The following is a 15,111-nucleotide window of genomic DNA, read 5'->3' on the forward strand; positions in this document are numbered from 1 at the left end:
TTATATTTTGTATTAGTAAGTAAGTCCTACTTAACACAGCACTACATTAACTACTTGTCAAACAACAAACAACTGTTAAACTAGTTTTATAATTTTGTCAAAATGGTGACACAGACGAGCTTAAATGTCACTTACCAAGGGAAAATAGGCCGTGTATTATTGGTGTCCATCCCTCCTTATCAGCAGGCCTATTATTTATTTATTTATTAATATATCGTTGTAGATTAAAAAGCTCTTTTTCTGTGATAACGTCCAATGTGACAATCTAACAGGCTCGCGACCTGTGGTTTGTTACTTGGTAACTATGGCAACAGCAGGGGGGGGGGGTTTCCAGATAAACAAAATGGACGCTAAATAATCGTTTTACATTACATTTAATGCGTAAACACAGTCTTTACAGTCGGATAGAGTTGGCTGTTGTTAAAGGAAGAAACTTTCAATTTAAATAAATACTCTTCCTGTAAGCTAAGGGACTGTTCTCTACTTGTCAGAGGAGGGTGGTGACTGGAGTGTGACTTCATTTATTTATTTATTGATCCTCCCTGAAGCTACAATTATTTTTCCTTGCGCCTCCCTGGGTGACTAGTGGAAACAAAATTGTTATTAGATTAAACTTGCACATTGTCTTTGTACACAGGGTGCTCACCCTCCCCACTGAGCCACAGGGTGCCCTGAATTTTGGCAATTTGTAAAGAAAACATGGACAGGTGTGGAAGTAATGTTTTCTTTAAAAATCTGCTGTAAAAAAAAAAAAAAAATACAAAATGCAACCATTTGAATTTATATGCCCCTCCCCTGAGCCGAAATAAAAACATAAGTCCTTTCCCTGTGCTTAAAAAAATACCTACATGTCTCCCTCTTTTTACATCACAGTAAACAGTCCCTAACCCGGCTAGGTGCAGAGCAACTTTATACAGTGGACTGCGAGGTGTATGAAAGGTGATAACATTATTTGATAACTTATAGGCACATTTATTTAGTATTTACTTATGTGGTGGCAGCTGTTGTGTTGTTTAAGTGACAGTTATAGTTGTTTTATGGTTTTAGGCAAGCTAACCTGTTTATTTAGTCTTACAATATGAGAGCACAAACCAGGAGCACATTTACAGAAGTTATAATCCCTAAAAAATGAGTCAAAATTCCTCTAGTTTGACCCTACTGTGTGAGTATTTGAGCACTAGGGGGCTCTCCTTGTTAAAGAATTTGTTTAGTTAATGCCATCCTGAACAGTGCCCATGCCAACATCATCTGAAATCACTGTAAATAAAAATATTTAATTGTCAGGGGTGGAAGATTTACTATAGCTGCCCCTTGTTTAAATAATATGCCTAATACCAGAATATAAACATACTCCACAGGTAAAACCCCTGCATTGGAAATTTTACTCAAGTAAACGTGTGCAAGTATTATCAGCCAAATGTACTATAAAAATATCAAAAATAAATGTACTCCGGTGTTATATTAATATAAACATATTTTAGTGTTGGGCAGTAACTAGTTACATGTCTACAGTTACTGAGAAAAAAATGTGTAATTGAATTACAGTTACTTATTGAAAGGCTGATGATTGCAAAGGGGTTACATTTGACTATATTCTTTTCGGTTATATATTTATTTTCTAAACATATTTTTAGTGTTTTTTTAACAACATAAACTGCTATACGGTATTACAAAAGATAAAGAGGAACAAAAGTATACATATGCACAAGTAAGATACAGATATCTACATACACATAAAACCTTTAGAGGAACAGGCAGTTGCAGAAGATAACGATCTGATCAGGGCCTATCCTATTGTGACTGGCTACAAGATGTAATCATTTACCGTATACACCTAATTTCAATGTAGTAGCTGTTTTTTTTTTACTTTTGTGCACTTGTTCTAATATTTATACGATTGTTATATCTTTTTATGTAAAGCCATAATCTGCAAAGAAGTTGTGGGGTACAAAGCAAAATATTTGCCCAGCATCAAGTACAATAAAAAGGAAATACTCAATTAAATAAAGGTAGCCTATCTAAATGTGTAGTTAGGGACAGTATTCATGTAAACATAGCCGACACATTTATGTTCCACCACACAGCTTAATGTGCTCAACTGTCTGCCTTTGCTTTTGATTTTCTTCTTCTTACTGTACTTACTGCTGTTTACTCCCCACATATTTTCCTGCTATTATCGTGTGCAGCTGCTCAGATCGTGGAGAAATTCATGACAACATCTCTCGCATAGAAAAGTGATTGTTGTTGACTGTATCTAATCACATGTCATTCCCTTCAGGGCTGATGAATTAGCTAATTAGCCCGAGTTCAGGTCCCCCGACTCGCCTGCTGTTCAAACACCAGGGAAATCGCTGCTGGGACAGAGGGGCTACTGTTTCCTCTCTTTCAGCACTGGTGATCCCTATTTATAGCAACAAACTAACTTAGTAAACAGTTTCAATGCAGTCAGTGAACTGTCTAATGCGCTGTTGCAGTTCGTTTGTTTGCCAGCGACACAGCCAGCTTCAATGCAGCCATAAAACTGTGACATTTGAATACAACTTTGAGACTTGACAGCTTTATTTCACTGTACACCCATGTTAAATTTTGCATAACTTGCCTACAAGATCCTGTTGTTAATGGAGCAGTAAGAACAATAGCACCTGTTCAGTTTTTACTAAATTAAAGACAGTGTTGAGAGCAATAATAGCTTCTGATAAGAGCTTTGTTTTAATGCTTTGGAAAAACACATTGAAAAGAAACCATTAGCTGATGGAAAGGGCAGATAACTGCATGTCATATATGTCAACCCCAGCAGCCCTTAGCATGATGTATGTGTATGAGCTTCTGTAGCCTGTGAATGGGTCTGTTTATCGCTCCAGTCGTCCTGAGCCTCTTTCTCTGGCCTCGTGCTGTCACAGGACCGCTCTGAGCCACTGACATGATGCAGCAGCAACACAGACCTACAGTATGAATGGATAACGTACCCATGACGACATCACGTCAATGCAGTGCCATTTCTCTGAGGAATTTCAACTTACTGAAGGTGGAACTTCACTCATGTGACTCCCAGAGGAGTGTTTTAACACCTTTCTCCCACATACTTGAGTCAGACTGGGTGACATACAGTGACCTGCTAATTCCAATTGTCAGGTCAGGCATTTTGCTTCCCCTTTCTGGTTTACTGATGACTTGAATGTTATGTTTTAAAAATGTCAGCATGCTTCAAAACTAGCACTCACTGAGATGAACTGTACATGACATTTGAACTTTGCAGTTAGTGTGTATCCTTGCTGTGAAACTACCAGCTTGGGCCTGGTGTTCTCATATAGGTACCTAAAATAAGCTTTTTACAAGAGAAGACCAGTGAACCAAACTGCAGTCATGGAACAAAGTCTATTTGTGGTTATTTTTATGTTTTTACCTCACATTAAAAGCTACCTGGTCTTCTGAGGAATGGGAAAAATGTGCCATTCTTAAGCTAATATAAGTGATTTATTCCTGCCTGGATAAACTCAAACATACATGGTGCTCAAGCTATAAATAAAGCTGCCTTCTAAGTTGCATTTTTTTTTTTATCCGACAGCAGTAATGTGGCCTGCGTGCCCATAGAAACTGTTTTGTTCCTTGCCATGTTCTTATCTATCTACATGATTGCAGTGAGGAAACGCCTGAAACTTTGTGTACTCCAGGTTTTACTTACCGTACCATTCTTTCCTCTTAAGAAGGATTTCCTGATTTATAAATATTGAAATACGACACCTAGGTAATCTCTCATTGTCTACAAACAGCTCTCTAAATGGTTGCATGAAGATGGCCTGACTTGGGAAGGCGCAGCCCCTTTGGAAAAAAAAAATAAAAAAATCAGGGAGTAGATAATAGGATGTGGAGGACCATATCTAGTTTACACATGCAAACTGCTGATATGCTTAATGTGGTCACAGCAGAGGGAATGAATCTGAACAATTTGAAAACAAATCCCATATTTATAAACTGATCCATAAAAAATCCACAATGTCAGTTTAATAGTTTAGTTATTTCAACACTTTATATGCATTCATCTTATCCAGAAAAGTTCAAGGAAAGCTAGTTTTGTTTATTTGTTTTATGATGTGCATTCATCGTTTTTGTTTATTTATTCCACACATGCACAATATAATATCAAAACAAAGCAATGGAACCACATTAATTTTCCTCCAGAGACTTTCTACTTCTCTTCAGCAGGATAAGTACAATTGAGGGAAACTGGTGTAATACACAGGAAATGTTTTTGTTTATGGTCAAATCAGAGGGTTTGGCAGCACGCTGGCTTCCCAGTGAAAAGAACTTTACTGCCATTTTTAACAGCCTTTCACAGCCTTAAGGATGTTGAGCAACTGAAGAAACAATACGCCAGAGAGGATGTGCAATCCTCCCAACACGCTATCTGTACAGGATCCCACACAGGTGTGGCACGACAGGTCTCCCACCTTCTTCTGTGTTCTCAATGTTTTATGGTTAAGGTCCTGTCAACTATAGGCAAATTTTATTTCCCTGACCTTTATTCACAGTTGGGACCGCAACAAACTGCACCTGCAGAATACAATAACAGATTTAATAAAAATTACTTCCTTCATGTTTTCCTTTGTTTTAAAACAAGAAAAGTCAAACACAGACATATAAATCAGGACATAAACAGTCATGACCCTACTTGATGAGGCTATTTATATACCTATTTATATCTATAGTTATTCTGTGGCTCTTAACTCGTTTCCTTCCCACAATAGGGCTGTGTCCCAATACGACTATTAAAAATTATGATAGAAATGGGCACAATTAACAATCAGTTTAAATATTTATTAATGTGAGGATTATATCTTATAATAGCTTAGCAAAATAGCTTATTTTGTACCACTAGAAGACCAAAATGAAAGATGTTCAGTTTATAATTATAAATATGAAACAAAAAAAAGGCAAAATTCTCACATTTCAGAAGCTGAAACTAGAGAACATTTGCCATTTTTGCTTGATACAAAGATGACACTTTTTCTGTCAATGAAATGTCTGATTAATCGACTAACTGCAGCCAGATAATATCACCGTGTTTTTAAGACTTCCATGTAGGCCTCTGTTTTCATATTTAAAACTTTTTACCGTCCCTGGTACCTCTGCACGGCTTTATTCATAATCTACTGTCATTGTTTACTGTGATCCATCGTCCAGCCAGAGTGCATTCTGCAACCTCACTTTTCACTTCACATTTAAATGAGCGAAGTAAATTTGTGGGCTGGCTCTGTCAGGCTATGTCCAGTTCAACAATGCATACATTGTTGCATAACTCTCCGCTGGAGCCTGGGGACAGCAGGGCTAAACCGGGTCACCGGTTTTTGGAAAAAACTGAAATCATGACGAACATTGTTTCAGAATATGTTGATATGGAGATCAACAGTATTATTTTTCTGCCATTGTAATGTGGTGTTTTAGCAGTGTCTCCTCAAATTCTTGAGTTAACACTTTGTGGCTCCTTGCAGAAACAATGAGTCCCTGTCTCCTGTTGCAAAACACATTAGTTGAATGGTGGGAAATGAACCACACCTACGTAGACAAAGGAATTCTGTGGTCAGTCCATCACTTAACCTCTGCTGAGTAAATAATCAAGAAAGTTGTGCCATGAGAAAGTATATACAAGACGTACAATGACAAAGAAATACCTTGATTGTTCTTTAGAGCAGAGCATGGAATGTTTATGTTGCACTGTTATAGGTTTACTGTATCAGTGGTAGAATAATACTTAGATCATGTACTTCAGGAAAAGTACCAATACCACAATGTAAAAATACTCTAATACAAGAAATAATACTGTTTCTGCACTGTAAAAAAATGACTTAAGGGGTCTGTGGATAACATTTAAAATAATGAAGTTTTTCATCATACAAAAATTCTGCTAGTTTCATTAACTTGTTTTGGTCAGTTGACGAATCATTTTAACAAAAAACATTTTTTGAGTAGGATGAAATTAGAATAAATAAGTTAGAATATCTTAAATAAATGGTTCAACCAATAAATATCAACACAATTTTTGGATAAATATTAAGTTGACTCAACATAATTGAACTTTTCGAGGTCAAAGCAAATTGGTCGTACTAAACTAATTGAGTTTGTCAGATTAAAAGAGACACATAGGATTTACTCAATAATACTAGAGTTGGAACTAATTAAAAAGATGCATGCAAATTGTTACCTTAATTTTTTTTAGGTTGAACCAGTCGAATATTTATTTTTATTATTTGATAATAGCTTACCGATGCATTAACAGGTACTCGTAGGATTTTACTGTTGTAGCTGGTTGAAGTGGAGCTGATTCCATAACTTTATATTGGTCTATAATTTCTGGAGATGTGAAATGATAATGGCACACAAAAGTGTGGTGTGCTTCAGAAATTTGACGAAAAATAGCGACAAACAACTTGAACCATATGCAGAGGTTTAGGATTGTGGCGAAGATCCAAAAATGAACAGCAGGCACTCACAGATAGATTTGCTTATTTAATGTTGACGCTGATTCTAGCTTTGTAGCTGAAATGCAACCGTTTCTGTTCATTTTGCTGGCGTTCTGTTTGTTTCTGCTTCAGAAATTTGTATTCATTTTTCTGACTTTTTTTCAGTCTGTGCTTTTTTGTGAATTATTGGATATTTTTTCCTCTTTGAGCCTCAAACCATTATCTAAATGAAACTATAGCCCATTTTCCACTGCACAAAACACCCACTTAAACCTGCTTACATGTGGCTTTTTAATGTAATGGGCAAGGTTACAAGGGGAATACGCTCCAGGGTCAAATGACTTTTCAGTAGTCGTGGGTATTTATCGGCTCTGGCTCTTATTGGAAGTGATACAATTACAAAACAATGATATGGTGAAATACAATGATGTGCCACAACAGAATACTGTCAGTCTCCGCCCAAGCAGTGCTCAAACACCGATCCAAATTAGTCTGCACCAAGTTTGAAAGAGAGACTCAATAAGTGAGTGATATATAAAAAGAAGTAACCAGTGTAACGTTTTCACAGGTCTCCATGCTGCTTTCTCCTGTTTACTAACCTGTTTTCCGGCCTGTCAGTGACACTAAAAATAACACACCAAGACTGAGAGCAACAAGTTTAAACTTTAACATATTTCATAAGATTATAATACATTTTTTATTGTAATATCTTAATTTGAAAAGCTGTCAGATAAATAAAGTGGAAAGTCTAATTTTTCACTCTGAAATTGGTGGGGTAGAAAGTCGCACAAAATGAAAATACTTCCGTAAAGTGCCTCAAAATTCTATTCGTGCACAGTACTTGAATGAATATTTAATTTTCACCATTGTAGTGTGGTTTAAGTACAGGACACTGAATCCCGGATTTCTCGTATTACCTAACATTTCTTTTGTCTGCTACAGCACAGCGAGTTCTTTCGGTCACTGTGATCCTCTCCAAGGAGAGCCAGGAATGGTTGAACCCAGAAATAAATTCAGTGCAGTGTACACTTCCCATAGCTCTTAATGGCTCAGTTTGCATTAATCACCTCCAGTGAAAAGGTCTGCCACTCCTCACAAGTCTCCACTCCCACAACTATGCCTCTATATCAGTCTGTGGCCTTACAAAGACTGTCTCAGCCTCCAAAGTACCGTGACTTAATGATCAGTACCAGGCTCCACCATGGTGCAGCCGTCAGGGGTGGAGGACAACGCTTACCATGTCAAGCACTATTTACAGAAAGAGTTAATGTTGTTTCTGTGTGTTGATATAAGGAGGGAGCTGTGAGATAAGGAGGACAGATGATGGAATGTGACTGGCGGACGATGTGGTTGGATTTTACTTATTTACTTCATCCTACAGACAGAAGATTGTTGCTGTCAAGTAAAAATACCACTTCTCCACAATTTCATGTTTGAGAAAAGCTGCCTTCATTTGGTCATGATTGCCACGTAGCTCTGAGATAGTTTAAACATAGAGTTGGAAGCTCTTTTGTGACAAAAACTAAGGTTAAAACTGTACCATTTTAAGTTGATACAGATCCCAGTGTAGTAAGGTAAAATGCAATTTAGTAGCATTGAAAGGTCAGTTTTCAACACTGCTGTGGTTAACGTGGTTAGTTTTAGGCACAAAAAAAACTTTTGGGGATATTGGTTGTTGTACCTCTGTCTCAGTGATAAACAACCAGTGTTCATAGCTCTATCCCCACTGATGGATTGCTACAAAACACCCACGTTTGGAGCCTAAAAAGCCAGTGGAAACACACGATGGGTGGCTACAAAACACCCACGTTTGGAGCCTAAAAGCCAGTGGAAAAACACAGACAGGTTGCAACAAAACATCCTGGGCCACAGCAAGAATGTTCATACCGATGTTAGCATTTAGCCCAGAGCACTGCCGTGTCTAAGTACAGCCTCACAAAGCTGATGGCAGGACTGCAGACTCTCAGTTATCATATTAGTAATTATCTCAATTCAAACACACCTCTATTATCCTTGTTACCTCGTTGACTCACATTCATAACCTCAGATAGCTTTGTGAGGCAGGGTGTTGGCCATCCTATTTGTTTAGCGCTGCAGATGAATACAGTCTAACAAATGTTAATTTGAAGAATATGTTTGCATACTGCGTGTGTTATTTATCATCTGTCTTATTTGTCAGGTTAAAGGTGTTAACATTTGGCCTCTGCAAAGTTTACAGTCCTTCCACCCATCAAACCTCAAACAGGATATACTGTTAAAGGATAACTTAAGTATTTTTCAACCTGGACACTATTTTCCAATGTTTTAATGGCGACAGCTACTTTGAAACTGGTCCAGTATTAAGCGAGACCGCTGCAGCTGGCAGCCCCGAAACAAGATGCAGTGTAACATCCACATGCAATTGTGCATCATTAATTTATGTCCACTAAAAGTGCTTGTTTTTGCCACTAACCGGCTGGGATTGTTTTTGTAAGTGTCTGGCGACATTTTGGATTGCATCCCTACAGAGACAGACCTTTCTGTTGAAGAGTAAAATCCTTTTTGTTTAACCAGGAACAGCCCTGAAATTGCATATTTTATCATCAATGCACACTTCATTCAAAGTCGAGAGAAACAAACAAACAAAACCACAAAAATCATATTGATTTGTCTTCCCACTGTCCCAACCATCACCAACTCTGGTTTAGTTAAAATATATATATATATATACATATATATATATATATATATATATATATATATATATATATAATTCACCCAGTTAGGTGTGAAAATATGCTGACTCTATACACACTAAAATAATTGTTTATTTAAATGATGTCTGGTGGGTTTGCCGATGGCAATTTCAGGGCTGTTGTCGGTTAAACAAAAACGAACTTACTCTTCAACATGGAGGTCTGTCTCTGTAGGATCCTTTCCATAATGTCCATAATGTCAGAATATTTAATCTGTCAGTAGCAAGCACATTTAGTGGACATAAACTGACAGTGTACACAGGGCCATAAATGTAGACACTGCAGGCAGTGTGGTTGCACTGGGGTCCGTGAGGTGGGGCGCCCGGACAGAGAGTGTTTGCCACCTTGAAAATATGCCTGTGTTGGGGCGTCGGTGGCTTAGTGGTGGAGCAGGCGCCCATGTACAAGGCTGTTGCCGCAGCGGCCCGGGTTCGGGTCCGGCCTGTGGCCCTTTGTTGCATGTCATCCCCCCTCTCTCTCTCCCCCTTTCACACTTAACTGTCCTGTCAATTAAAGGCAAAAATGCCCAAAAAAAATTCTAAAAAGAAAAAAAAAGGAAATATGCCTGTGTTCAAAGAGGAACACTCATTAAAATGAAAACAGTGTCCTTTGCTATATATGCCCTTGAAAAAGGCAAACCCATTTCCATATTTTTTGTCTTTTGTAAAAAAAAGTGAATAGCATCTATTAAAAAAAATGTGATGCGTAATCTTTAACTATAAATCAACTATTAAAATTGTTAAATTAACATAATAACTTCTTGATTTTTTATTTTCTTTGGTATTTTTTGTTATATGCAGATACGCAATGATGATTGCTGGGTAAAATGTATGTTGATGTTATCCAGTGACAAGTCTCTGATCATGTGGCGAGACAGTATGTGCACTGTAGCATGCACTATAGGGCCTGCCATGAGAGTGTGCACTGGGGCCCATCATAACTGCCTTACACCACTGGGTGCACAAATGACCAAATGGTTACAGTGCAGCCTGTTTCACGGCTGCTGGCTGCAGCACACTTGCTCAATTCTGGGCCAGTTTCAAAAAAATGTCCCAGTTAGTCACTTAGACACAAAATGCGGTAAAAAGGCTCCAGTTTGAAAAATACTTAGGTTAAAGTTGTGAGCTGCAGTCAAACTCCTCTTAACTGGACACCAACGTTCTGCTCACCAAGTGAGTTCACTCTCAACTGAACTCTTATCTTAATTATTGGGCGTGTGAGGATGGTGACTTTAAATTGCTCCTAAACACAATGTGAAGCCCACGAGTCAACACGTAACCCATTTTGCACTATTATCACAGACGAGTCTGAAAAGCTGATTGTGCAGAATGTATGAAACATTCAGAGAATACTTTCTTACCCAAACTCATGAATGGACATTTGTTTCCAAATAAATGTGCTTGCTGTTGAGGCACATTTGCACTTTAGCTACGTCTTCAAAGTGCAAACCAAAAGCTATCAGTGCTTTTTTTTTTTTTTTCTTGTGGAGGTCAAAATGTGTGGAACACAATGAATGATTTGTAGGGAAAACAAACACTAGTTCGAAGAACTTGTCCAAAATTATTTACCCTCCGCATGAAAAGTCTTCTTGTTGTGGTATGCATGAATGCTCGCCTTCTTCTCCCCATGAACCCCTTTCATGATGCTGTACATAGAGATATTCACATAAAAGACGATCTCTGGTCATCAAATAGCTTTGTGTAGGCCTTCAAAGGCGGGTGTCTTCAGCTTCCAACAAGTCCAACAACAAAAAAACAGAAAAAAAATCAGTGTCGCTCTGCTGACCAAACATAAAAAGAAACCATTACAAAGGTTGAACTGTTTTACCCCTCTTCACCCTCCCGCCCTTTCTTTTGGCAGAAACAATGTTGCTGCATTACTTGACTGTTATCCTTCCCCCCTGATGATTTTCTTTAGCATTTTTTACTTCTCTTGTTTGAACAGATGCTGCCCCCCTCCTGGAGCCCCCATCCTCTGGGATTGCTATAAGGCTTAGCACAATGAGGTAACACTCAATTACATTAATGCTGAGAGTCCGGCCCAGTCAGTTCCTTCCAGTAAGCAGCATCAAACGCTATGATGTATATCACTTCCTGGGGAAAATTTGTAGTCCTTTGTCCTGCTTTATTCATGAATGGATTATAAAAGAGGTAGCTGCATGACCTTGCTTACCTTTCTGCCCTTCCATTTCTGCTAAATACTTTATGGCAGGATGTAGCCTATCCTAACCTGTTGGCCACCAACCAAACCCCAAATAGATCCCACTGAATGAGCTGGGGGAATCTGTGAATGACTGTTTGAACTGGGGAGTGGAGACAGATTTATCCAGCTTTCTTCCCTTCTCCTTATCTGAACCAGCATTGCGTCGGCTAGAATTCTTGGTAAAAGCTCTTGAGATAAGCAGCTGTTGTTGTCTGTAAATAAGCCCGGTGGTGGCTCACAATTCCCAGTGTCCTGTTTCAGCTCTACACTGGTGACATGCTCTGAGTGCCACAGAAAGGCAGCAAAGAATCCCAGAAAAATGTCACCTTTGACCTTTGCTGACATTAAAAAAGTGATCGTCTTTCAATGAAATTCCGCTAACACATTTATGAGCTTGACGTTGTGACGAAGGATGGCATTTAAAGGTGTGAAACATCTTTAATTTCAACATGCATTAGACTGCACTGGTTGATGTGAAGTGAATTTTCTAAAATGCTTCAACAGCTACAAGCCCATTGCTGTGACACTACATTTAGATGCTACCCTGATTTTCCCATTCAAAGATTCATGTCATACTTTATCCAGTGCCATTGTGACCAAAGCATCACTGTACTAGTGCTGCTTGAATCAAATCGTAGTGAAAAATGAACACAGAAAAATTTGCTTTGATCACAAATCAATATCAGAGCTCTGAGGAAACTGTGAAACCAGCAGACGAACGCTGTGTCGCACAGATCCCTGTTTGCTCTGCTGAAACAAATGGATTTTTTCCAAGTGTAGCTGCAAAGATAATGTCATTGCTGTTTCTTCTTCTGCATGTCACATTGAGAACCTATACTGTCACTTCCTTACACAATCAGAATATTACAGATTATAACACATTTGAAAATAAGGAACTACTTTCATGAAAGCAGAATGTCACATATAGTCAGTCACGTATGAATGTTACTGTCAAAACCTACTGCATTTGTATGTGAAATGACTGCTGAACAGGAGTGTATCATTAGACAATGGGAACCTGGGAACAGATGAAGCCCCCAGGCACAGCACCAGGCCTTGAAGCCAATTTGATACGGTGGCCATACTGTGGAATTACAACTTCCAAGTCTGTCGTCTGACGCCATGGGGCCCAAAAAGACTTTTTGTCATAGACTGAGTTTGTGACAGAGACTTCTGCAAATCAATAGATACATTTTCAAAAATCAGCTTCCCAGTAGAAACACTTAAATAGCCCTTATTTAACTGATTAAATCCTAAAGATTGTAAAATCTAGTGCTAGTACTTGCTATATAGGCGCATGGATGCAGAGTCAAATTTTTTGGACTTCATGTGCCACTCAAGGCCCCAGGAATAGCCCAGGGCTTTGAAAATGGTAACCAAACCACGAATTAAAAGTCTTCCCATAGATTTATATTGGGGAAGAGATGTCTGTCAATCAATGGATACACTTCCTTTAGCGTCACACCACCCACAAAATGATTCCTTTCAAAATCAAAATTTGATCCATGCAGTCCGATAACATTTTAAAAGTCTAGAAAAGCGAAATAATTTTATTTCTATTCAAGTTAGTGGTTGGCTAAACCGGAAGTTAGTCGGCTTGGCCAACAGGTGTCTCTAGTGCACCTGCACTATGGGCCCATGTGGAAGACCCAGGTAGTTTTATATCGGGAACCAAACTATTTTGGCTTCATGGCCACTAAAGCTCCCAGGGACAGTGCCAGGGTTTGAGACCAGTGTTGTCAAACTGTGGAATAGTCTATTGTGCACTTGCTCTATGGGCCCCATGATGCAGAAGATCTAGGTAATTTTATACACGAGAAGTGGAACTTTTCTGGCTTGATGCACCAATGAAATACAAAAGCAGGTCCGGGCACCAGAAACTGCTCCTTTTGGAAATTTTAATCATATCACGACATGTGAGGTTTTGGGCACCAGCCCTTCATGTGCGGACCTGCTTTTGTATTTTTGTATTTGTTCTACTGTCCAGTACCCAGTATTTATCGGTTTTAGATGTGCCTGCTGTTTTTTAAGCAACTTTAATAGGAATGAACAGGCCTCACCTCCAACGCTGTATCCTGTCCTTTTTATGCATCCACAGAAAGACATGAAGGCCTAACTCAGGAGGAGCAAGATGGTGGCATTGTGTGTGGCTTAGTCATTTTTTAAGTGACTCTTTGCAGGTGAGACTACAAAAAAGGAGCCTATGAAGGTTCTATCTTCTTAAAGTAGAGCTTTTCAGCACTGTTAGATTGCTTTGTTATTTTAAGTTTAAAGTGGTTCGCAGAAATGACAAAACATCCTTTCCCAATGCTTTTCCACCAAACCAGTAATCGCAAAATACAGAAAATCCCACGTGTAAAGTACCTAAATGTTGTGTTCATAAAGTCAGCATCGCTCATGTGTAGACTTTGAAAACAGGTTTTCAAGGCTTTTAATGAAATGTTGCTTTAGAGTCAGTATGCTGTCAGCCCGTAGGCCAATAAAAACAAAAAAAAGATGGGTTGGATTTGATTGGAGGATACGGAATACCAACAGACTTGATCAGACATCTCTACTGTTCACATTCCAGTGAGAGATATCACGTCATGCCAATTAATTCAAGTTGGAGCAACATCCTGATTAACTGCAGCATGTAGAGCATAAATTACATTCTTTGAAATGTAGTTTTTTATATTGAAAATATGTCTTTGTGTCCTCTGCTCAACAAAGGTATATTTAATGTTTTGTGCTGGTCTGTTAACACCTTGTCTCAGGGTTAAACTCAGTTTTGTCAACAACACTGTTGACAGTTAAAGTGTCTTGCTGCTCCTCTGCAGTGACATTTTCTCTCCATGCAGCGGACTTTCCATACTCATGTGATTTATGTATGTCAATATAAAGTGGTCGCGCGCCTCGTGATGACCATAATGCCGACCATTAATCAACCACATTTCTCTGTTTTTCCTCCACAGCAACGTCATGTGTGGTTTTCAGCGCTCTCCGCTCAACATCGTTTCTGTCTGCGGGCAGCATCACGCCGTCCGTTCCCCCTTTATAAGAGCCCCGCCCCGAAATCAGTCGATCAAATTCAGCATCACACTCACCAGCGTCTGGCCAATCAGCGCGCAGAGGGGTGGTCTCGAGACGGTGGTCCGGGAGGCCAGTAGCCAATGGGAGCTCGAACAAAGGGCTCGCGTCAACGATCGTTGGTCGGTTGAATGGAACATTATTCATGTCCACGCTGAGCTTATTTAAGGAGACACGATGAGGCGAGGGAGCGGATGTCTTATAAAAGGTAACGGATCTCTCGATCTTCACTTTGACTGTGGGTGTAGTTAGTGGAAGACAACGGGATAACATATGTGTATTTCAAAGCGCCATTTTAAGTAAGTTTCCCTAAACATGTGCACAAACACTCCCGGTAAGCTCATTAAAGAGTCGCCAGGTGACATACTACCATGTTAGGGAGCATGCTGCCGCTAATTCATTCATAATCCTCTTGCTCATACATGCCAGTAATTTAAAGCATGACCACACATGTGAGGCATTAAAAAACACGCCCTCGAGTTACTTAAAAGCAAATAAATAGACAAATAAACATGAAAGAAAGTTGTGTTTTTTAGTAGATTTGTATTTTTTAAAGGGTGACATCAGCCATGTAAGCAAAGCACCATCACTGCCCTTCATTATTTCTGTCTTAAACACACCCACCGCCCATGCAGCCTCCCCAAAACGAC

General features: G+C 39.0%; 1 protein-coding gene across 2 annotated transcripts in view; it reads right to left on the reverse strand.

The window, feature by feature from the left end:
- Window positions 1–15,045, reverse strand: part of fam47e (family with sequence similarity 47 member E) — a 19,917-nt gene extending 4,872 nt beyond the window's left edge. Inside the window, exon 1 of one of the 2 annotated variants that reach the window (XM_078170580.1) lies at window positions 14,479–15,045. Coding sequence is in view for 1 of the 2 variants with exons in the window: in XM_078170579.1 (XP_078026705.1) it covers window positions 136–170 (35 nt within the window). In the remaining variant the exon portion in view is untranslated. Of the gene's footprint in view, window positions 1–135; window positions 232–14,478 lie in introns of those variants that run through there. The other variant, XM_078170579.1, reaches the window with a different exon arrangement.
- Between the last annotated feature and the right edge of the window lie 66 nt (window positions 15,046–15,111).

The sequence above is a fragment of the Epinephelus lanceolatus genome, chromosome 9 (genome assembly GCF_041903045.1).
Source record: "Epinephelus lanceolatus isolate andai-2023 chromosome 9, ASM4190304v1, whole genome shotgun sequence".
Lineage (NCBI taxonomy): Eukaryota > Metazoa > Chordata > Actinopteri > Perciformes > Serranidae > Epinephelus > Epinephelus lanceolatus.